General features: G+C 35.6%; 1 protein-coding gene across 5 annotated transcripts in view; it reads left to right on the top strand.

Annotated features, from left to right (window-relative positions):
* Positions 1–592: 592 nt before the first annotated feature.
* Positions 593–24,675, top strand: part of MON2 (MON2 homolog, regulator of endosome-to-Golgi trafficking) — a 59,170-nt gene continuing 35,087 nt past the window's right edge. For 3 of the 5 annotated variants that reach the window (XM_018080355.1, XM_008926533.2, XM_018080354.1), the window contains exons 1-16: positions 593–613; positions 3,901–3,964; positions 8,459–8,586; positions 9,395–9,526; positions 11,120–11,249; positions 11,791–11,888; positions 12,529–12,654; positions 13,393–13,587; positions 14,323–14,447; positions 14,841–14,980; positions 16,996–17,149; positions 19,652–19,884; positions 21,167–21,248; positions 21,914–22,095; positions 23,313–23,425; positions 24,547–24,651. In XM_018080355.1, coding sequence (XP_017935844.1) covers positions 8,500–8,586; positions 9,395–9,526; positions 11,120–11,249; positions 11,791–11,888; positions 12,529–12,654; positions 13,393–13,587; positions 14,323–14,447; positions 14,841–14,980; positions 16,996–17,149; positions 19,652–19,884; positions 21,167–21,248; positions 21,914–22,095; positions 23,313–23,425; positions 24,547–24,651 — 1,902 coding nt within the window. In that variant the 5' untranslated portion in view covers positions 593–613; positions 3,901–3,964; positions 8,459–8,499. Of the gene's footprint in view, positions 614–3,900; positions 3,965–8,458; positions 8,587–9,394; positions 9,527–11,119; positions 11,250–11,790; positions 11,889–12,528; positions 12,655–13,392; positions 13,588–14,322; positions 14,448–14,840; positions 14,981–16,995; positions 17,150–19,651; positions 19,885–21,166; positions 21,249–21,913; positions 22,096–23,312; positions 23,426–24,546; positions 24,652–24,675 lie in introns of those variants that run through there. The other 2 variants (XR_001921698.1, XM_018080353.1) reach the window with 1 other exon arrangement.

Below are 24,675 nucleotides of genomic sequence, written 5' to 3'. Positions count from 1 at the left end.
TCTTTTTAGAATAGAGAAATCAATAGCTTGTGTAGTAAGAACTGCAAACCTTACAGCAATTTTAGTGTCTCTGGAGATCTTCTCCAATTTGCTCTAATGTACAACCAAAACACAAATGATCATTCAAAAGCACTAGCAGTGGAAATTCTTGATTTTATTAACTTTCAGTAACAGTGCTGTCAAATTTAGAAGTTCATGCAAAAATATCTTTAACATTAGATCAGTTCTTAGTAGAAATTAGCACATGGTTGTTGCGTTAAATATCTTCATGGTGCTGACTTTTTTCACTTTAGATTCAAATTTTGTGTCATTGTTCCTTTAGAAAAACTTGTTAACTATGTTATTATTTTTCAGTGAAGGAAGGGTAGCTCTTTCATATTCACCCCAGGATAAGGACAAATCCATAGGAATTACTGTGGAGCAACTGATGTACTGCCAGATCGCATCCCATGTGATCCCTCTGGTACCTTGCTTGCCTGTACATATGCATTGCAAGATGTCTTGGCCTGGGAGAGTTAAATGTTCAAGCATACGCTGTACCATTATTCCTCATGCTGCCAGGACAAGTCTCATTCTTGGGCTGCCAGGACAAGTCTCATTCTTGGGCTGCCAGGTAACATCATTATGATCATGGAGTTAGCTACAGTGATACCTTTTGGTAATGCAGACTGCCCACTGCAGTTGGGTTTGAGAACTCCCACAGTGTCCCCAGAAGACAGATTTGAAGAATTGGTGCCTTTCAAATGCACTTATCACTCTGCTCCTGGTATAATCAGCAAATATTTGGTAAATTCCAAGGAAGGAGAAAGATGATGAGGCAAGTGTTTGAGCCCAGAGGGTCCTGTTGAATTTTGCTGTGAGATTATTGGCTGTTTGATTAAAACCAAATCTAAGTACCAGAAGATAAGGACTTGAATATGTGCTTTCGCAGAGAGTCAATTTCTGTTCTTCATCAATGTTTCCCTCCCCAAACTGGGCGCTTAAGCTGCTTCAGCAGAAACATGAACCAAAAGTCAATAAAGGGAAGTGTGTGTTTGAGGCATTTTATATACGTTCATTTCACAGTTATTAAAGCAGCAGAATAGGAAATCTAGTTGACTGAAGGTTTTAGGTACACTCAAGCTTTGTTTTATTACAGGAATTACATGTATTTGCCTCTTTTAAAGATAAAGGACAACTGCCTTGCTCATCAGACCACTATTAATTGCAGTGCTAAGGGAAACTGATAATATTACATCTAAAAGTGGTGACTGCTTTAAAAACATGGTACCTTATATTAATGTGAATGTAAATATCATATTTATCATATTATCATAATTGTACCCATAAATACCCAATATGATGCTGGTTCTCATGTTTTATAAGATCTTTTTCTAATGGGGCAGTGTCCTGCAGAGTGCTATAGTATTTGATGTAAATTTGTAAGCTTAAAATCTCTTATATATGTTTTAATTTGCCAGTTAAATTAATGCAATCCAAACACACTTTTACATTCATGTATACAGAATAGACAGATGACTGTGTGTATGGTCTCATTTTTTCTGTTGGTTAATTGTGATCAACTGAGGTAATTTTTTTGTGTTAATGTGTTGTCTCTTTACATATACAGTGGTGTATGTATGTTATTTTTCTTTTGTAGGATGTGTGCCGTGTAATTAGCTTTTAACTGTAAACATTTTTATTTGGGATTCTGAATAGAAACCATAGCATAATGCAGATAATCATAGAACTTCCTGTATCTCATGGAGAAAAATTATTTAATTCAGAGAGGTAGTAAAAAGTCTAATGACTGCTGTTTTGTTTGACCTTATTTTTTTAAAAAAAATATACTCTCTTATATAAAGCAAGCATGGAAACAACTGAAAGACATATTGGAAATAATTTTTTCCTTTTTTGTGCCAAGTGCATGGTATTCGTGGTTGCCACTCATATGAGCAGGCTTAATCGTTCTTTGAATTAGAATGATTCAGCTTGTCACTCCTGGCAAGAAAGAAATCAATTGCCAGTAGATGTGATGAGTTTTAGTTTGAAGGTAGTTGAAGTTGGACATATTTTACTACAGGACTTCTCTCGCATTGCCCACCCGCGACCCTCCAGGCAGGACTGCCCTGTCCACCCTCCTACCCACCCGGGGTCCCCATGGCCCACTGGACCCCCTCCCACTCCCCCCAGTTGGACTGGAAAGGCACACACTTCCCAAATCTTTGTATGCAAAGCCTAGCCATGATGTTTGAGTTGAAGTTGGACTGTGACAAATCCTTCATCTTAATTAATAGGAATGATTAAGATGTTGTGACAAACCCCTGCCAGTTAGCTGACAATTTATAAATGAACCGGAATAGAGATTGACTTAAAACTCAAGAACTTCAACACATTAAGTTAATGTAATTAAAATAGATGAGAGCTATGTTTGACACTCCTCATCTCCTCATTTTAATTATGCAAAATATATATGTGTATCTTGTTTTGTGCTCATTTGAGCATGTTGTATGTTAACCAAACACTTTGGATAATATTGTCTTTGGTTTTGAAGTAGAAGCACTGTGTTCAGGAAAACTTAAATAACTCTCCAGAATTTCTTTCTCTCTTAAATGATATTAAGGCAGTGTTTAGTCTTTCTATGTTGTTTTGGGAAATTAAAAAAAAAAAAAGTTGAAAATTTCAGCTCCACATTTCTCATTTAGCTATTTTGAGAAATATGTATATCAACTCAATTAAAATATTTGACTACAAATTTATGCAGTCACCTTAACCTGACTTTCTGGGAGATCTTGTTGGAAAAGTGTTTTGATGGAGAGAGAATATTAATACTTGGTAGAACTGTCACTTTCATATTTCTACTACCACAGCTTGTCTGCTTCTCTAATCTGTTTTATGTAGTGACAGCACACATCTTTAAATCAGAGGAAAAATAGAAATATTTAGTGTGGAAAGTGCGCAGGAATACGAAGTTGAAATAAAAGGGGAAGTGTTCTTTCAAATTTGGCAGAACAGTATTTTCCAGCAATTTGCATCCTATCGTTTGGGAAAACCTATTGCATTTATTTTCATTTATTTAATTGTTTCCAGGGGCTTGTAGTGTGTTAACAGAATTAAAAAAATGGCACCATGTATAATGCATTTTTGTGTTTTGTACACAAAACTTGTCAGAAATCATAGTTTTGAAATGCAAAGCCTCAATGTTATATTTTTAGTTTGGCCTGATTTCATTAGAGAACATGACTTCAGTGACTTATGTGGGGAAGTGTTTGCAGATAATTGAAGAGAGCACTGCCGTTCCCTGGCAGCAGTGTGTGATGTCCTCGGTGGGCCTGCAGCCCTGCAGCACCTGGTTGTCATCCAGCCAGGCTGTGCCTGTGCTCCCCACCCTGCGCGTGTGGGTCCCGTCCCACTGGAGATGTGCGTGAGGGAGGGGGAACACTGTGGGTCTGTCTGCTGGTGTGGATTGTATGGCATGCTGGGGAGAACAGAGAGTATTGTTAGAAAGCCAGCCTCATGCTACTATCCTGGGATAATTTGTATAGTGCATTTGGGAGACAAAATCCGTGGAAAAATGGGTTTCATTTTTATACTCATAGTTTGAAACGGCACAGAGACTATTTAACAGTGTTTATGCTTACCAGTGATTTTCCTTTGCATTCATAGGACTGGAAAGTAACACAAGGAGAATCATGATTTATAAAAATTCTGAATATAACCCTTCCCGTGGAATTCTGGAAAGGAATTCCAGCAGCTACAAAGATTTCACTTCTGCATTAGCTCTGCTTACTGAAAGCACTACAAAAACATTTTTTGCTCTGAGACAATACCTTTTTATTTCTCTGCAGTATTCTTATTTCTTTGCAGATATTGATGTATGACATATAATGCATCTAAACTACTTATTTTCTTCTCTTCCAGGCTGCTGAATCAGGAATAATAAAAGTGAAAACAATAGCTGCACGCAACACTGATATTTTGGCAGGTAATTATTTGCAGTACAATGGGGAAAAATAAAGCAGAGTTACAGATCAAAATGTTAAAAAGATGTCTCGGATATGTCTGGTAATACTACATGTCTTTTTAGTATGTGCTATATCAGTGATGCTTTAGTTTTGAGCTCCTAGCAAAAAATCCTAGCATAAAAGTTTTTTAATACTACTTCTGTTTCATGTTCATGCTATACTGTTGCTGAGGAAGGGCTCCATTTTCAGTTGATGTTCTACAAAATTAATCATCCACTTAGAAAAATAACATGAAATATTTAGACCCCACATTCTCAGTGTTTTAGTCACTGTCTTTGTTCACCACAACTGTTGTTGAGTGCTCTGTGTGGAGTTCTGCAGTGTGATCCTCATCTGTGTATTTAATATGAGAGTCCAGCCTTTGGGGACTTGTAACTGGCAGGCAAAAATCCATCTTAGACTGAGACAAGGTCATTCAATTTAAGATGTACCAATGCCTTGAGGGACAGGAGATATCTTGTGAGTTGCAGCTTTGTAAGTGCTTAAAACACAAACTCTGTCTTAAGCTTTATGAAATAGTACGTAAATAGATGACTTCTTGGCAATTGCTGGTAAAGTCTTCGGCCAGATTTGAATGTCCCTGCATTAATACTTGAGTGCTTTACCCCAGCTGTAGTCAAAATCCTTGAAATGCTAGATTATTTGGAAGGTCCAATGATACAGGTCTAAAATCATATCTTGTTTTGATGTATGTAAATTAAATATTGTTAAGGAGGCATTTTCTAGAATTATTTGAAGCAACAGTCCCACTCCTCAGTGTTTCACTTTAATGCCTCTTTTTTATTTGTTTATTTTCTTTGTTTTTTCTGCTGTCATGAATGCTGACATAAGTGGGAAAACTATGCCAGGTAATGTCAGCTATATCAAAATACACAAATGAACAAGGGAAAGCTCTAGTTAGCCATTTGGGAAGCTTCACAGTCAACATTCTTTGGCATATTAATGTGTAAAGAAGCTGGTATTTTAGAAAGCTGGTTTGTAATCCTGCAAAATTTTCTGGTTTTTAATCTTCATTTCAAAATGGAGAGACATGAAAGATCATTGAATTTATGCATAGGTAGGCAGTCTTTACTCTTATCTTTTTGAGGGAACACTTCCTGGTAGTTGGTCAAATTTTTAAAATACTTTTCCTTTGGAAAGTTTAAACAAGAATGTACTCAGTTTTTGTGTTTGTTTTTTTTTTTTTTGTTAATCAAAAAAACTGCACGGATTTGTTTTTATGAGGTTAGGAAAACCTGCAGGTCCTAAAAGTTATTTTGATTAGTTAATCTTTGCTAATAGGATAATAACTGTTCCCCTCTGTTCTGCAGTTTCATACTGAGAAAGTGTACTTTGCCTGCATGTTGTCCTAACATTCCACAGTTTAGACATAATGTTATTACACAGTCTTAATTCTTAATGGACTCTTGTATTTTTTGAAGTATCAGTTGTAACCTAATCTTGTAGATAAGTTAATGCCAAGATATTGTCTCCTATCTGCTCTTTAAAACTTTTTGAAGGAAGATAGTATGTATACTTTGTAATACTATGTAGTACTATGTATACTTAGTAATAATAAAGGTGCAAAATGCTACTGTAACTGTGAAGTCTAGTGAGGTGGATACTTTTTGACTGCTAGATGATTTAGGAACATCTACTAGAATTTCTACTAATACAAATAAATATTTTGATTAGGATAATATTTTTTTAATATTTTGGTCTACGTAAACTGTCATTTCAACTTTAGCAGATTGTTTTGAATAAGCTGATCCAATACCTTCTTGAAGCATTGCATTGTGTAGGATTATTATTTTTAGGAAAATAGATGCAGTCTTAAAATTGTTATTAGAATCTTAGAAAACATTATTATTTCTGGTGAGATGTGTTTAACCTGCCAGAACTCCAATGTCCTTAAACTAACTTCTTTCTGTCTTTTGAAAAAGTTGAGCAGTTTCAAAGTGTTCATTCTTGGCAATCTGTGCATGCTTTATAATTTATTTATGAGGATTTGAGTAATTCTAAAGGAGGAGAAATCTTGTGCTTTAATTCACAGGAGATAAATGTGAGAAATTATTTCCACATGGCTTTCAGAAGTGCAAAAACTTCAGTTTTAGAAGTTTTTCTAGAAAATCAGAATTATAATGTTACTGAGGGAATGAAAGAATTTTACTTTCCCAAAACTTCTTTTTTATTATGGTTCAGTAAGATAGATTTCTTTTTGAAAATATTCTACCATAAATTGGTAGCCAAACGAAGGCAGACCTGGCTACAATAACATTTTTGTGTATTTTAAGACTGAAGCTAATACAGTCACAGAATCACATGATCACAGAATATTCTGAGTTGGAAGGGACCCACCAAGATCATCAAAGTCCAACTCTTGTCCCTGCACAGGACAGCCACAAGAACTACAGCATGTGCCTGGTTGGCACCAAATCAGATTGACACCAAACCAGATCTACAAAACATTATTTTTTTTATCTTCATAAAGTAAAAATAATAGTATAGATTCTGTTGTGAGATTATTGTTTTTAATAGATTAGAAAAAATACTGTAAAAGGCTTAAATTTTTCTTTGGCTTGTTATTTATTAGCTCATGCAATTTTTGCTCTTCAGAACTATATTTTGAGTCTCATGTTAAGAATAAGTGTTTTGTGGTATCTTTTGAAAAATTTTGCTTGCATTTTTTTACTTGATGGTTAGAATTTAGTGGGAGTTCTGAAATTTGTATGAGTGAAGTAGCATTTGTGCCTATGTTAGTGAGCTACCTAGGCTCTGTTAGCTTTGTATTGTAGGTGTTCATAGACTATAAAAGGAACTTAGACATCTAGCTCACATGTAGACACTGACAATTAATTAGATGCCTAAATTACATGTCTTGGGAAAAAACTTCTGTGTTGTTGTTTGTGGTTTTTTTTTTTTAATTTGAATATCATGGAGCATTATAAAAGAATGGTATTGGAAGATAAGGTTTATATTGTGTATTTAAAAAACAGGTTTACTTGTTTCATAGTTAAGTTACAAAACCTGTTGAAATCAAAGCAGATTGTTAAAAAGACAGTGAACCTATTTGTTCATTCACATTTACACTGACATTGTCATTGGTTTTGATTAGACATTTGGTGCAAGGTCAGCCGCTGTCAACTTGACACAGAGCCTTACTGGCTCTGAAGAGGCTGATGAAACTGGACTGTATATATGTTGGTATCACCCTGTAAGAACTATCTTATAGATAGTTGGCATCTATAATTTATACTAGCCAACTCTTTTCATAGAAACTGCTGAATCATGTTATTTCATGTTTCAGCTGAAAATTATCACTAAAGTATATTTTTGTAGCTTTTACCTTGATGTTTCTTTTTTTTCCAAATTGGTTGCAGTGATACTTAATATCATACTTAATAGTATAGATCATGTTTGCATTTTTATGTGAGAATGTATTTTCTGTTTGTTTGTGGTAAGTTTTGTGCTCGGAAAAATGTGTGGAACTTTTCATGAACACATTTCTTCTATTACACATAGACTGAAACAGTGTATGGCATTCAGTGTACGAATACACATTGAACTTTCAACTGTGTGGAAATTTTTAGTGTTTGAAATGGTGAAGAGCGGAAAAAATCTTAAAAGTTTGCATGAATCAACAACCACATCTGTAAATGGAAAACCACTCATCAGTCAGTCATGCTTTCCTTTCATATTTTTAATATTTTTCATGTTTTAATATTTTTTAATTTTATGAAGTTTATATCAGATTTATCAAATTACTTTTATGGGGAAAAACTTTTTAAAATGTCAGTGTGGAATGTTGTATTCATTATGAAGCTTTTTCTCCTTAACGAAAAAAAGGTGTGGAGGGAGAAAAGTTCATGAAACTGATGCTTTCTCCTGGCAAAACTTCATTTTAAGAAGCTACCCTTTGTCACTAAAACACTATTTGACAAATTCGCAGCCAGGTGAATGTAGGCAGGATACAAAGAGTCCAGTCTCTTTCTCCTCCTGTTTTGTCAATGGCAGTTCAAACTTCTCCTTTGTGCTTTGGTATGTCGCTCTGTGCCACCCTGTTGCTTTTGCATTAGGTGCTGAGGTGAAGCAGAGCAGAAGGAGAATGCTACCAACCTACCAGCCTAGGACTGGACCCTGCTGCAAGGCTTGAGAAAGCTCTGGGGTTGGCAGAACCTTACACCTTGCTAACCAAAGGGACTCTTTAAGTGGATGTTTTGAATTTGGAAAGAGGAAGTCACTTGAGTGTGTAAGAGAGAAGTTGCTTGGGATTTGAACCTCAGCCAGGGTAATTGTGAAAGTGAACTGTGTCAGCCCAGTGTCTGTGTTCACTTGGCTTTTCCCTGTGGTGCAAATGTAAATCCCAAATTTCCAAGACCGGAGATTGCTTTTTATTAATAGGTGTGGTTAACAAATTTTACGTTGTATTCTTCAAAGTATTAAACATTGACTGCTTTTAAATCTCTTTTTGAAAGCATTGAAAGAGAACAGCTCAGAAGTAGTTCAGCCTTTTCTCATGGGTTGTGGGACAAAGGAACCAAAGATCACTCAGTTGTGTCTAGCAGCCATACAGAGGCTCATGTCCCATGAAGTTGTTTCAGAGGTAAGATCAGTCTTTATATAAAAAAATATTTCAGGGTGGCAAATACAGGCCTCAAACTGAATGTGAATGGATTGTTTTAGGAGGCTGTTTGTATTATAATCAACATAGTCTGCAAGATATTTTACTCATATCTGTTTTTTAAGTAATTTAAGAGAAAACCTTTTAGAACATTAAAAAAAAAACTAAGGAAACATTAGTAACTTCTAGAAAGAAATTAATGAAAATTGAAACCAGATCATTTAGTTTGCATTCTTACACTGCAGGAACTGAAGATGTAATGAACCTTGTGCGTGTACAAAATGTACTCTGTGCAATAACATTATCATGTTTTTGTTACATTTTACTTTTAAAAATTAGGTTAAATGGTTGCACATTTTCTGTAGCTGTAAATGTAATGATATATTATGATAGTGTATACATAGCATGTTAAGAAGCTGGTGAAAATAATGCAGTTAAAATATATCTTCAGTTGTGCTTGTGTATTGTAAAGTTACACTGGTTTTTCTCTGATGTGAATGAATACTGAGGGTAAAATATCTTTTTACTGTGTCTGCTATATTTCCAAGTAGAAAATGTAGTACACACTTTGGACTACACATTAAGAGTTTTCTGCTGTCAGTTTTTTAAAAATACTTTGGGAAACTTGTGACAAAATGGCTTTATATTCTCAGTGCAGTGCTATGGTACAGAGAATCAGGAACATTCCGTTATGATGTGTCTTTATGACAGTGATATTCTTAACTATCTACACATAATATACTAGTATGTAAACACTTTTAATTGTTGGAAAAAAATTATTTCTTTGTAGGCTGCAGCAGGAAACATTATTAATATGCTTTGGCAATTGATGGAGAATAGCCTTGAAGAACTTAAATTGCTCCAGACAGTTCTTGTACTTTTAACAACCAACACTGTTGTGCATGATGAAGCACTGTCCAAGGTAAGAATTTGTTAGTGCCAACTATAGTACTTAAAACACCCAAGAGGAAAAATGGGGAAACTTTACATAGGTGGTGTATGAAAATAGTGGAAAAGGGGGCTTTCTTGATTCTGTTGTGTCTCTATTGTCTTTATGACTAGACTCTGAAAACAGGATTTCTTTTAGCTTCTTTTTCAGTCTGTTTTGTAATTCCTTCACAATACTACATTTCTGACTTAATGGGGATTTGAAATAAAAACACTGAGCTAATGCTAATTCTCATCTGCTATATTTGTTGTATGTTTTTGAACTGAAATCAGAGTGCATAACACAGTGTAAGCTCTCACTAATAAAGCAAATGTTAAAAGAAGCTGCCCTTCACCCTGCCTTAAATCTCTTTTGAAAGCAGTCCAGTTATTGCTCTTTCAGTCATAACTGAAATAACTTTACTGCGTAATTTTAAATGAGAACCATTTTGGATATTATATTTTAACTAAAACAAAAAAATAAGGATTCCAGTCTATTTTAATTTAAATTATAAGATACTTTTCTTTGAAGAAGCAACATTGTTTACTCATATGTGAATTGTGAAACTCTGTTTAAGGTAAGTTCCTCTTCTAGATTATGTTCTAGAAAATTAGTTTGAGCCAGACATGTATCACATATTCATGTTTTAGCTTGACTGATTTAAATTAAGAAAATTACTGGTAAACCATCTTGAAAAACCCCTTAATACAGGCACTGCTGTTAGATTAACATAGAGAATCATGCAGTGTCTCGTGAAAGTGCGGAAGTATGTGATTGTGTGGTAAGATTTCAAACTGACGTGTGAATACCATCTGAGCACAGTCCACAAATAATGTACGGGAAAAAGAAACGAAAGAAAATTCTAATTCTTGTATGGCTTAGAGCATGTAGTGCTATGGCCAGGTGTGGTTGAGATTCTTGCAAGTGCAAGAACACAGAATAAAGACAGAAGAACAAGAAATACAGATTTCACTACACATGGAGATGTTAATTTTCAAAATTAATTATAAAATATGTAAGTATTAAACTGTGAGTTAGAGATAGTAATGAAATCCAATGGGAGGCAGAACTGAGGTCACTGCCAGCACAGTGACACGGTAAAACGTGTGACTCAGAGAGGAATAATAGCGGTCAGGGCAACATGATTGTGAAAGTATTGTGATTTAGCATAGGAGATGAATGGCGTTTTAGTTTGGAGTTGACTGACCTTTCTATGATTAACCTTATAATTCTAATGTCCTTTTGACATTATTATTCATACAAGTTGACTACGTGATTACTGTGTGTGATGGAAGTCATAATTGGTGTGATGACTGTACTTTTATTGACACATGGTAATGTCTTTAGTTAATGCCACTTTTAGATTACCTCTGGGGAGAATTACTAAAGAGTTTTTTGGCTAGAGTAATCTGTAGAACTTACTCTGGTTCTTCAAATTTAACATTATTAAAATTATCTTTTTTTAGGCAACCTTTTGACAAACTGTAGTGGAAAGCATTCCTCAGTCAATCAACCGTCTTGACTCTTAGCTAAAAGATTAAATATATTCTTGTAAGGTGATTTTTTTTCCTTTTTTTTTCCTTTCAGGCAATTGTACTTTGCTTTCGATTGCACTTCACAAAAGATAATATCACAAATAACACCGCGGCAGCTACAGTGCGGCAGGTGGTTACTGTTGTATTTGAGAGAGTGGTTGCTGAAGATGAACGATATAAAGGTGGGCATACTGCCTACTCAGCTTACTTTTATTGACCTGTTTTTTTGATCCATCAGATGTTTCTCTTTCAGATAAAGAAGTAATAAAATGTCTATAAATGTTGTTAAAAAAAAATCACAGACATGGTTAATTTTAACTGTCCTTTACTTGTATTTAAAGGAGATGAAGTCATCAGACATTGTGTCTGTCAAGTCAGTACAGCAATATATAAAAGTCCAGATTTTTTTTTCAAGCTGTGAGAACTGGTCTTCAAGTTAGTACTGTGAAGAGATTTGAGGTGAGGGTGTCATTTAAGATGAAGGTACCTTAGATTGCTGAGTGAAATACATGGCAGTAGTAGTTTTGAAGAGAACATTTATTGGAAAGAAGTGCTTGGTATTGATCTTAGTAGCCAATCTGTGTTCATTTCCATAGACATGATAAGTTGGAGAAGAATTACCTAGCCATTCTCTTTGAATCTTTTTGTAAGAACACTGATTACATACTTGATTTTCAACGGTTCCTTTGTTCACAAAACTCTGTTTTGGTTTTTTTTGGACAGATATTATTGACCAACCAGTTGCAGTTCAAGGAAATAGTAACAGAAGATCTGTCAGTACACTGAAACCATGTGCTAAGGATGCATACATGCTTTTTCAGGTAGTTGGGAAGCATATATTTATATATTTGCTGTTAAGATTTGGTGCTTCTACATCTCTAAGGAATTTCAAAAATTTGCTGTTGGCATATTGACAAGGTCCTTGACCAGAGCCTTGGGCTTTCTTATGTGTATTTACTGTAATTGGTGATGATTGGAAATCATCATAGTGGCCCTGGAAAACATTTTACTATAAATCTTAAATAATAGCTAGGCATACATGTCTGTATTAAATTCGAGATTGTTATTTATGTGAACCAAATAGTGCTACTACAGTTCAGTCCTGTTTCTTATGCTTGGTATTGTACATTAAAGGCAAGTATATAATGAAAAGTAGTAGTTGTATTCGTCACACCAATAAAAATCTTCTTGACTTAGCAAATTCACTGGTCGTGAGATATTTTTGAGGGCAAGAATGAACAGAATTGCTACAAGGATACTAACAAAGTTTAAAATTTCTTTTAAAAGTTTTCTTTGCTTTATAATTTATGTAAAAGAAATATTTGAGGAAAAATTATTTTGAAATTGGAAAATTACTCATTACAAAAGAGGGAGAATGTGTAGATTTCGTTATTAACTCGGGAAACTTTGCTGGTACAGAATGGTACAGAGATTGTAAATGTTACTGTGTTTCTTTCTAAGGATCTTTGTCAGTTAGTTAATGCCGATGCTCCTTACTGGCTTGTGGGTATGACAGAAATGACCCGGACATTTGGCCTCGAACTTCTTGAGTCAGTCCTCAATGACTTTCCACAAGTGTTTTTACAAGTGAGTAGTTCTTGGGGGGGAAAACAGAAAGAATTGTTGACATAGGTAGTAAAATTTACACTTCATTAACTCCTCTTTAGTTTAGCATGAATACTATTGTTCAGAAGGACTTGTAGCTTTTACGTATTTTTTTTTGTAATAGGAAAGTTCTCAACTTTTTTTGACCATGTTTTTCTATTCCCAAACACTTTGTGTGCATTTTGTAGAGCACATTTTACTCTGTTTCACTTTTTGTTTTGCCATTTATATTTCCTCCAAAGATGTATTCTCTTATCTTGCCTGACTTATGACAACTCTGTAACTTTAGGTGTTATTTCTATGAAAACATTAACCTTACCCCACTTGTACAGTAAGAATCATGTCTGTAAATTGCACTTATCTACTACATGTAAATACACCATGATCCTACAGTAACATGTTTTAGCAGATAGTAGCTAAAATAAAAACTTAGATACCTAATAAGTGGTGTATTAGCAGCCTATTTCAACTTGCAAAATAGAACAGGAAGGGTACATAGTCTGAACCTGACCGTTGTCATTTCACCATACTTTTTGGTAGTTTTACAATGGTGTCTGCAATTCTTCCCTTCCATTTCCTGAGTATGTAATTTATACCGAGATTTACAGGACTTTGGACTGCTCGATCTTTACAGTAAATGTAAATAAGATGCATAATCAGAGGGTTATGGATAGCAGTTAAAGAATATCTACTTATAACTTGTTCTGTTTCCTTTTTCAGCATCAGGAATTCAGTTTTCTTCTTAAAGAAAGGGTATGCCCTCTAGTTATAAAGCTCTTCTCCCCAAATATCAAATTCAGGCAAGGTTCCAGCACGTCATCTTCCCCGGCACCAGTGGAAAAACCATACTTCCCCATCTGTATGCGTTTGCTGAGAGTAGTTTCTGTTTTGATTAAACAGTTTTACAGTTTGCTGGTAAGAATATGCTAATTTTCATTATACAATTCTGTTTTCTATGTATTTGCCGGTATTGTGGTCAGTAATAGTATTGATTCGTTCTTGGGAACTGTTGACATATACTGAGGGAAGAAAAGCCTAAATATTCTTTTCCTCTTAGGTGTATTTTTTTAACATATATTCTAAATGTATGATTTTATTAAACATGGACTTGTATGAATTTCCTAGTAGATTAGCTGTTGTTTTTTCTGTACTTAACTGCCTTTCAGGTTTTGAGAACCTCTTGATCTTCTGTTGTTTGCCTGGCTTTAGATAGTGATGATTACTGTACCTTGTTAATACCTTATATGAGGCTTTTGACTTGAGTTGCTAAAGCTGTTTACAGAATGTGTGTAAAAAACACATGTTCAGCTGTTTTTACCTCCCAAATTTTAGATATTTGTTAAAAAAGACATTTTTCTGTTTCATTTTGTTTACTGTAGCAAATGTATGACCTTTATTACAATGTCTGTGAGGAATTTAACTCTGTCAGTACAATTGCATATTGTGGTTTTAGCTTGTTAAAAGTAATACCTATAATTATTAGGTATTTTTTTGATATCATTTTGAGTAAATACATGTTCAAGGGATTTTTTAGATCCTGTACACAACTTGCTGTGATAGGACTCCTAGGATGAAAGAGAAGATTTTTTTAGAAAGTATTTTGTAGGAGCATTTTCTTTTGATTTAATTACTATAAACTATATCTTCTAGGTAACAGAATGTGAAATCTTTCTGTCATTGCTGGTTAAGTTTCTGGATGCAGACAAACCACAGTGGCTAAGAGCTGTTGCAGTAGAATCTATTCACAGGCTTTGTGTGCAGCCTCAGCTATTAAGGTATTAAATATATTGAGTTTCACTTTTATATAAAATGTTAAAAATATTTCTATTTTTCTCTAATAGCAAATGCTTCTTGAAAGGTTGTAAATATTGTAAAAATTGTAGAAACTTAGATGCAATAAGCTCTTCATGATAATTCTTTTGATGCGTTATGCAGTGCTTATTATCTAGGAGGGGCTGAATTATAGTTGAGTATCCCAAACCCTCTCTATCTTACCAGTGTCAAAGGAACTTTTACCTAAAATTAAATATTAGTGTTTACCTGAATATTTGCCATTAAAATATACATTTAGTCTACAGAATGGAGTGTGTGCGTGGGTGAAGTTGCTGTTACAAATGCTTTTAGTCTGCAATTTGTCAATACTTTCTGTTTTATAAAATATTTTCTAGGTCCTTTTGTCAATCGTATGATATGAAGCAACATTCCACTAAAGTTTTCCGTGATATTGTGAATGCATTGGGGTCCTTCATCCAGTCACTATTTCTTGTACCAAGCACAGGGAACACATCAGCAACACCAAACCAAACTGGTAAAGCCTTGTCCTTACTACCAGTTTATTTTTCCATCATTTTCTTGTAATAATAAATTCTGGTTTGATTCAGTACATACATCTGACATTGTACAACTCTGTGCTTCCGTGTTCATTGAGGTGAAAACCTACCTTGAGACAAAATACTGTTTTCAGGTCTGGTACAACAGGGGATTTTATCTACCTGTGTTGTGGGGAAGACATAGCCCCCCATTGGCAGAACAGTGCTGGTGCATTAGTTCCTGTTTCTACAGCGACCAAGCTCCTTGTTTCTCAACTTTTCTGAGGGAAATTATGAAGAGTTGTTTCTAATTTCTAACTATAAAAAAATTTATCCAATTTCTGTCTCCTTGTGCTGGGATGTCATTTATGATTGCAGTTTAAGTAGTAAGACAGTGGGTGTTCCTGGGAGGCAGTCGCTAATTCTTCTGGGTGCTCAGGGTCAAAACTGAACTGAAAAAGCCAAGAGGTAGAATGAAAAATGTGTATTTTACTCATGATCTTTGCTTTTTTTAGCTGAAAACAGACACTTAATGAAACTAAACTTGATTGTCTTTTCTTGCAACCAGGGTTTTAGCATTTCACTAGGTATATTTTTATTTTAATAAGAAATGATCCTTTTGTTAATACTTTTTCTGATGTTTATGTCCAAGTTAGGGCTCTCTTCTTCTTCTTGGGGTTCTGGAAGCAGATTCCTCAGCAGTAAACAACATAAAAATAATTTCTGATGGTGTCTTTCAGTATAAAAACCAGATAATCAAAGTGCAATTATTATCTATCGTATGTACTATTAAATTAAGAAACATGAAAGAGTTTGGTTTTAGACTTACACTTTCAGGGTTCATTCATGAAGCTGGAATTCCATGTTGGAGTTAGCAGTGATAGCATGAGGAAATTTGTGTCAGTATCTGTTGATAGAAGTTGAAAGCTGCATCTATTGCAGTTTGCATCTACTGCAGTTTTGTGTCTCTTATTATACTGCTGCAAAGTTTACCAACCACTTTGAGTTATGTGGGTATGAAAATAGTTGTATATGTCTGACTGCTCAGTGGGATCACAGAAAATGACACCAGTGTAATTGTGTGTTAAGTGGCAGCGTTTGGTTAACCATTTCTGTTTAGCAGCATGGGATTTTTTTCAATCTGTTAAGTTTTGCTGTATTAAAATGTATGCATAAGCTTTTGTCTATTCATATTGCCTAAATTAGTAGTTTAGTGCCTCTGTATTAAAAGCAAGCACACCAAAATGGCTGTTACACTGATGTATTAGGTACTAATGTGAGTTGCCTTCCTGGGGACTCTGCCCCCTCTCCCTGTTGTGTGTACAGAGAGAATCTGAACTTGTGGGACCTACTCCTAGTAAGTATAGATGTCTATATGTAGGAAGTGTATATATACAGCATTCTTTCTCCTTTTATAATTTTTTTTTCTTGGCTCCTTCAATTGGAACCAAAATTTGTTCCTTCCTAGCTGTTGGTGGGCATGTTGTCAGTTCTTCCCTGATGTAGTTTGTTTTATTCTACCTTGGCATGGTTCAGATTCAAATGTTGCCGTTCTCTTCGACCCTTCTTGTGGCTTTTGCATTTCTGAAATCTTGAAAGTTTGTTCTTGGAATAATTAACCTCTTTTTCTGATTATAGAGTTCTAGGTCAACTATTCAAATAATCCTTAACTTTCAAATATCTGTCTGACTCTTCACTAAAATATATATTGTTTTATCAAGACTATGTAAGTTTTATTAATTCACAGATTGTTATGTACGTTGCTATACCTTTCACAGAAACATTTTATTCCGACTGAAAATTAGGCAGTTGGCATCCATTAGCTGCACATATGATCGTGTTTTAGACAGCAGAGGGAGCTCAGAAATAGTTTTTTGTGTTGGTGGTGGTTTTCATTATTGAACAGGGTGTCTTCAGATTACTCCTGGTGTCTCAAAATTAAATGTAGAAAGAGGATGTTTGCTGATCACTAAAATGAGATTGGTTCATTTTATCACTTTGTTTTTCTGAACAGGAAGCAATGCATCAGGGAATACTGGTTCAGCACAGACTAACCCAGGAGTGCTAGGAATGGGAGGAGGTGCAACTGTATTACCTGCCTTTGAGTACAGAGGCACTTGGATACCCATCCTGAATGTAACAGTACAAGGCAGCGCTAAAGCTACATAGTAAGTACCTCTATCCTTTTGAAAATGTATATAACATATATATAATTAATTTTGAACTTGATGATTTAAGGGGTTTTTTACTAGTGAGTATTGAGGTCTTTGTTTCTCTGGCATTGAGGTATATTAATAATTTTCTTTTTGTTGGTGCCATGAGGTGTTGTGATTTTTTGCTGTTTTGTCTCAATGCCCTGGATTCTGATTCAAATGTCCCCTATGGTTTTAGCATCTGTTGATTTCTGCCCCCCTACTGTTTCTGTAATAACTCTTCACTTCTAGGCCTCACTGTAGTATGTAACAATTTTGGAATATCTGTTGCTGCAATGTGTAATGGCAAACATTAGGGGCATTAAGCAAATGGGAATAATGGGAGTGAAAAATAGCTTTCTTACACCAGCTTTACTGTATTTGCAGTTTTTATTGAGCAGGATATTATGGTGGATATTGGCCAGGTTGTCATTTCGAACAATATGTTGACCTATATACCAAGGTTAGACTCAGAATGCTTCTTAGAATGACCAGTTATTTTGTCATGACTTTGTATAATGGAGATGGTGTTCTCAATTTAAAGCTGTGAATACTATGTTACTTTTGAAATAGTGAAAGTTTTTCATGTCAGTCGTGACAATTGATGACTAATATCTTCCAAACTTTAAGTTACTTGTATACCACGAAATTTTGGCATACTAAAATTCAGTGAAATCTGCAAGTAGCCTGGATCTTAGTATTTTTTAGGGTAGAAAAACTCCTTTTTCTGCTGTTGACACACAGAAGGAAAAATTCGTCTTCAGATTTCAGTAGTTAACATGTATGTGTCAACTTGACTTTTTGTTCCAGCAGTGACCATGAATGTTGTTTTAGATTACCTGTCTGTTCTCAGGAAATACAAATTTTCAATTTGGTCAGCTACTACAACCTCCTGATTTTCTTCCCTGTCTTCTTTCTTTCTGTTCTTAACTGGCTCAAGAACCTTGCGACCACCATCATAATCTCGTATCCTGCTCTGAGCTTGCTTCTTTTACTTTTGGATACCTCAAATGGCTCCATGATTTCCTGTGCATAATTTTTGCATTTTTTTTTCTTCTGTATAAGATTATGGAGTTGTCATAAGCATGTCTGGTCAGCAGTTTTTTCCCCTATCTTGTACTTTTGTCTATAGTCCCTGCATGCAAGGAGATGACTTGCTGTAACTGTAAGTTTGGGTCATCCTATCACTGATTCTCTTCTGCTACCATTAGATTTTCATACAATGGCCACACCTTATACTTTTGCACAATGTCTCTTCCCAGACTACTATGCCTCTTCACATGAGGAAGTAAGTGTTTTAAGATTTTTCGTGGCCAATGACATGTAACTGTAACAACTTATAATTTATTTAGAAGTTAGAATTTCTTGACTTTGAAAGTAAGAGAATGTGACCTCTATGTCACAAATAGTTTGTAACTATAAAACCCATTAATAATTTTAATTAGACCTGTATATACGTTCACACTTACTTGTATATAACGAGACCTGACCATTTGATTTACCTGTAGTGCTTGTGCTCCCAGGTATCTGAGACAGCTATCTTTAGGAAATTAGAGGTGATAACTGAAGTGTTGCATGTTTGAGAGAAAGAATAATCCTTTGTGCAGAAAAGAATGGTGACACTACAGTGTAAAAGTATCTTTGGCATATTTTAGCTGGAATATTAGCTATTTAAGAGTAGTTTGTAGGATAATGAAATGGTGGTTGAGATAGCAGGTAATGACCTGTCTCTACTTGTGCAGATTCTGCTGCTATGCCAGCTACAATCTTTTCCTGTTAGATTTGTAAGTCAGCAGGACTTTATGTGCTTTTAAGGTAAAAGATGAAGAAAAGTGGCAGTGAGGCTCTAGTTCCAGCATAGATGTTTTATTTATATGCTTTTCAGGAGTGAATCATGTAGATATTTCCTTTTCATACAAATAATTTCCATTGTTTATTTATGCATATAGGTGAGGAACATTTGGCCCTGTAATATCTATAGCTATAATAATAGCTATTACAAGCTTTTCCAATCATATTGACTTAAAGATAATGATAATGGAACGTCTGACTTGTTCTCAATTGGCTATAACTATGTTCACACTGTCATGACTTTACGATGTATTTCTTCTGGTTTTCCTATGTACTTGTATTCTGAATAGGTTCTGTTGCAGTGGCTTTAGAGAAAAATAAAAATACAAGTAGAATTATTCATTCAGTGATGCTTGCTTGTAAGTGTTCATTTTAAAAAATATTTATTTGCGGTTCTCTACTCAGTGTGTATGTACCCTTTCAGTTACTGTTTTATTTAGTGACTCCTTTAATCTTTTATTCAATGACTTAAGTTTTTTTTTTTTCCTTGAGTTACTGTAAATCTTGAAGGATGGTAATTGGGGCCTGTTTGTACTTAACATTCATTTGGAACCTTGTTTTTTATTATTGTTGCTAAAAACAATGGTATTGCTACACACTTATTTGTCATGTTTTCAATTTTTTTAGTTTGGAAATGCTGGACAAAGTAGAGCCACCTACAATCCCTGAAGGCTATGCCATGTCGGTGGCATTTCACTGTTTACTGGATCTTGTCCGTGGTATCACTACCATGATTGAAGGAGAGCTGGGAGACACAGAAACAGTCACTCCAACCACAGCAGAGACAACTTCATTACCGCCGCAGTCTTCAGAGCAGCAAGATTTGCAGTCTCTTTCTGATCAATCAGAGAAAGAACTAGGTATCTGAAAATTCAAACGCTATGTAAAATACAGCATTTCTACAAAAAGAAGGATTTTAAAGTTCATGCTTTGTTGCTTAAATTTAGTGTTTCTTATTTGTGTATAAAAACTTTTAATGAAGTGGTTTTGGTTTGCTTTTTTATTTTTTGTAATGGAACATCAGTAGCCTATTAAAAAAAATTGACTATGTTCTGCTTCTGTTCTGTAGCACCTTAGTCATAGATTCCTTATGGTCTATTAATACTGTTTTATGTGTAGGTAGGTGGGATGTGAGGGAGGGGTAATAGGCATTGTGAAATACTATTCTGCCTTCCCATGCCCTTAATTTCTGCTTAATACTGAGATCCAAGGTCACAAGAGACAACCTGACTGACAAAAATGGGGCACTTACGTCCACATTAGAAGACAAATGTATTTCTAGTAACAAGATAAAAAGAACAATAAGCATTTTAATGGAGAGATTTCAGTAAAGATTGAAGCATTTAGGGAAGAACTTCTTTAAAAGCAGAACTGATATGAACTGAGGATTCTATTTGTGCAATATATGACAAGTCTGTATAGGGGTCTGTACGTACAGAAGGGCTTGTGGTTGAAGGGTTGAGTTTGGCTTGTGCACGAGGAAGCCGAGACTGTAGGGCTGAAGTTCGAGCCCAGGCACCGGGGCTGCCGAAGGGAGACGGAGGGAAAGAGAGGGGCTTGTCCTGCCACCTGGGGCGTGGGGAGCTCTCCGTGGTGCTGCAGCAGTGCCGGCTCAGCCCTGGGACTTGTCACGGCTGGGTGGAGGGGGACTCGTGGAAATGGTATAAGCAGCTACCCGTCTGCTAGACCAATACTTCTTCCCTATTAAATAAAAGAAATGGAAAACAGAAATGGAGAATTATGAGTACCAGGGGAGAGTATTTTTCCTTCACTGAAAAATTTTAGTGTGTTTCTTGTCCCTCATTTTTGCACTTCTGAAAGTTTATCTTTATAGAAAAAGATTAAAAATGCTTATATATACACCTTCATAAGTTGCTTTGTGGGGGTTTTTTTTGGTGCAGTTTATAATAAGCAATGCCTTGACATTTCTTGCTTTAAGAATGTTACTTTAAATGCAGGTGTTGAAATTCTACTGGTGTGAGTGTGTTTCTGTATATACATATATGTGTCTGTGTAAACATACATATAAAAACACATTAAAAGATGCAGTAGCAAGCAAGCATTTTGTTTGTGATATAATTGAAAGTTATTAAGGGAAATATTGTGTTTCTGCTATAAAAAAGTTTATGTATTTCTTTTAAGTTAGCAGAGCTGTCTGGGAAGAAATGGTGAATGCTTGTTGGTGTGGTCTTCTGGCTGCTTTATCCCTCCTACTTGATGCAAGGTATCTGGTCTTTCATTTATCTTGATTTTTCTAAGGTGACATTCCAAGCTTTATTTTGAACTGACTTTTGATACTGGCCAAGTTGACAGTTGTCAGCATGAGTGCCATTCATGGCACCTGAGCAGTCAGGTTTGTGGCTTAGACTGAGTGAGTAAATGATACAGAAGTCTCCAGACGTCTAGCATCAACCTTTAATGCATTTCAATAAAGAACAATTAATTGCGTTTTTGAAGACTTGTATTTAAATGATCTTTATTTCTTTTTACTTTGACGTGATTCCATGTCCTAATTACTGTAGGTAAGAGATTAAATAATATCTTGGTACTTGTTAGTACTATCTAATCTTTTAAGTGGAAAAGCTATTTACTAGGTAGCAACTATGGTAAATTAATTGTCTCCTTCAAAGAGCCTTTTGTTATAAAACATCTTTTTCTGAAAATAGTTTTAAATACCTCCTCATAGGCTCCTTTACCAAGTCTCTGAGAACTAAAGTCCAATTTTATAAGAAATGATTCTGAAGAATTTTGTTGATTGGTTATGCTCACTCTTCAGTATTTATAGTGTTGACAGGTTTAAAGTGTATGTTCTCAGGGCTTTTGATTTTGGTTACCTACTTGCTTCTGTGCTCTGGATTAATTCTTGTTGAACAATGTGTACTCTTTCAGTACTGATGAAGCTGCCACTGAAAATATTCTAAAAGCAGAATTGACCATGGCTGCACTTTGTGGAAGACTGGGTCTTGTAACATCAAGAGATGCCTTTATCACTGCCATTTGCAAAGGATCCTTGCCTCCTCACTATGCCCTTACTGTATTAAACAGCACAACTGCAGCTCTATCCAGCAAATGTAAATACAGAAATTTTCCTTAATTGTGTTTCCATGTACTGTCCTCTAAACCCAGTTTTTTTCAGGATGTGATTCCAAAGATACACAACTATAGTATTTGGCTATAATAAAGTATGTAAGAATCCTCAGACGGGACTTGGGTTTCCTGGTTAGTCTTGCAGCATCTGCTGAGTATCATTCTAGTCAACCTAAAACTTCCTGAATGCTTAGGCTATGTCAGAATTGTAAGGATCTGTCTACCATGCTAAGGCTCTGATGGGATATGTAATTAAGGTATCCAAAATCTGAAAAGGTCTCTGGGCAACTTGTGTACTAAAGCTTTGGCTGGAACATCCTGCATTTATGGTGTACTACAATGTTTTCTACAGTTGTCTAGTGATGTTAGTACTTACTGCATAAGTGCAAGATCTAAGTACTGGGCTCTATTCAGCTTACAGAAAGTTGAATTGATGCTTCCCACACCTTGAGAGAATGTTGTAATTCATGAGATATGCCAGTTGAGGATGTACTCTTTCAAATTTTGAAAATAATTACTGTTTACTGAGAAATGCAACTACCTGAAAAATATACAGATGGATCTAGCATTAGACCTCTTAATATAGAACAAAACTACCTTAGGCTGGGAACAAGGACCAGCACCTTTACTTCAGTCTAATCCACTAAGTGTATTATTAGATCCTAGTCTGTGAAGATGTATGCATGACTGAGCCACACAAATATCTGCTGGAAACAAAGCAGAGAACTTAAGTTATGTATATAGGTTGTCCTTCTTTTTACAGGTGAGTTATAAAATGGGTCTCCTGAAGTCCTATATTGGAAAAACATCATGACATAGTATTTATGACACCCTTGTTTTCTGAGTGCACTAGTACACTGGTAGCACACAGTGATACCGTTTACCCACAGTTACTACCAATAGCTGACTTGAGTCTAATGCTCGTATCTTAAGCATAAATATTTCAGTCTTAACATAACATATATTAATGTTTTGCAAACAATGTCTAATAGTTAGAGACAGGGAGTAATTGCAGGCTCTTTAACTCTGTAAGGCAATGACATAATAATCTAAATATAACTAAAGGTCTCAAAGTGAGCTACCTTAAAGCTAATACTGTGAAAAAAATTCTCTGGAGCGTATTTGCCAGAAGGTGATTGTTACTACAAGTAGTACTGGATTTTAAATTTAGATTTTTTTTTTCTTTTCAATTTTCCTGTAGCATATTCCATTCAGGGGCAGAATGTTCAAATGATTAGTCCCTCAAGTGAGTCTCATCAGCAAGTTGTAGCAGTAGGGCAACCCTTAGCTCTTCAGCCACAGGGAACAGTAATGGTAAGTACAACCTGTAAGTGATCTTATCCTGCTTAACTGCTTCTTTCTGCATCTCAGTGTGTCTCAAAAATAGGCTACAGATAAACAGCATTCTTACAAATAATGGTCATCTAAACTATTATCCTAAGGTTTTAATTTGGGACAGCCCAGGACACCAAAGTTCTCTAACTGCAAAGAAGTCTTACTCTTTTTTTTTTTCCCCCCGACTTTTAGCTGAGAAGTTCCCATCCATTCCATTTGGAAAACCCTAGATCTTAGCTCTGTTATGGGCCTGTGTGGGAAGGTCCACTTACATATTTTTTTTTTTAAGATAGACTGATTTTGTGGAGAAGACGCAATTAAGCTGGAGCACTTGAACTTGTGTCTTTGATAATAATGTGAAACTGGGAGAAGAGGGCAGCGATCAAATCATGGAATCAGAATGGTTTGGGCTGGAATGGACCTTAAAGATCATGTTGTTCCAACCTCCATGCCATGGGCAGGGACACCTTGCACTAGACCAGGTTGCTCAGAGCCCCATCCAACCTGGCTTTGAACACTTCCAGGGATGGGGAATCCACAACTTCCCTGGGCAGCCTGTTCCAGTGCCTCACCACCCTCACAGTAAAGAATTTTTTCCGAATATCTGATCTAAACCTACTTTCTTTCAATTTGAACCCATTCCCCCTTTTTCTGATCACCACATGCTCTTTTAAATAGTCTTACCCCATCTCTCCTGTAAGTTCCCTTCAGGTACTGGAAGGCTGCAATTAAGTCACCCCAAAGCCTTCTCTTTTCCAGGCTGAGCAATCTCAATTTTTTCAACCTTTCCACATAAGAGAGGTGCTCCTTCCCTCTGATCATCTTGGTTGCCTCCTCTGGATTCGCTCCAACAGGTCAATGTCCTTCCAGTGCTGGGGACCCTGGAGCTGGATGCAATATTCGAATACTCATATTCAACAGGATAAGACTGAGAGGAGAGATACTTGAACTACATCTCTAAAAAAGATACATTGTTCCAGTGCAAACAAAATGTAGTCTTTAAGCTACTTAGTAAAAATTGGAAGATTGCTAGAAACACTGTCATTGTGGAATGATAAAAATTGTGTGGTGGATTGGTTGGTTGTTTTTTTTTTTCCTAGTTGACATCAAAAAATATCCAGTGTATGAGGACATTACTCAACTTAGCTCACTTCCATGGAGCCGTTCTTGGTACATCTTGGCAGCTTGTCCTGGCTACTCTTCAGGTATAGCAGGAAATATTTATGCCT

This window comes from Manacus vitellinus, unplaced genomic scaffold (assembly GCF_001715985.3).
Source record: "Manacus vitellinus isolate BGI_N305 unplaced genomic scaffold, ASM171598v3 scaffold_5_pilon, whole genome shotgun sequence".
Lineage (NCBI taxonomy): Eukaryota > Metazoa > Chordata > Aves > Passeriformes > Pipridae > Manacus > Manacus vitellinus.
This window is presented reverse-complemented; position numbering and strand designations above follow the sequence as displayed.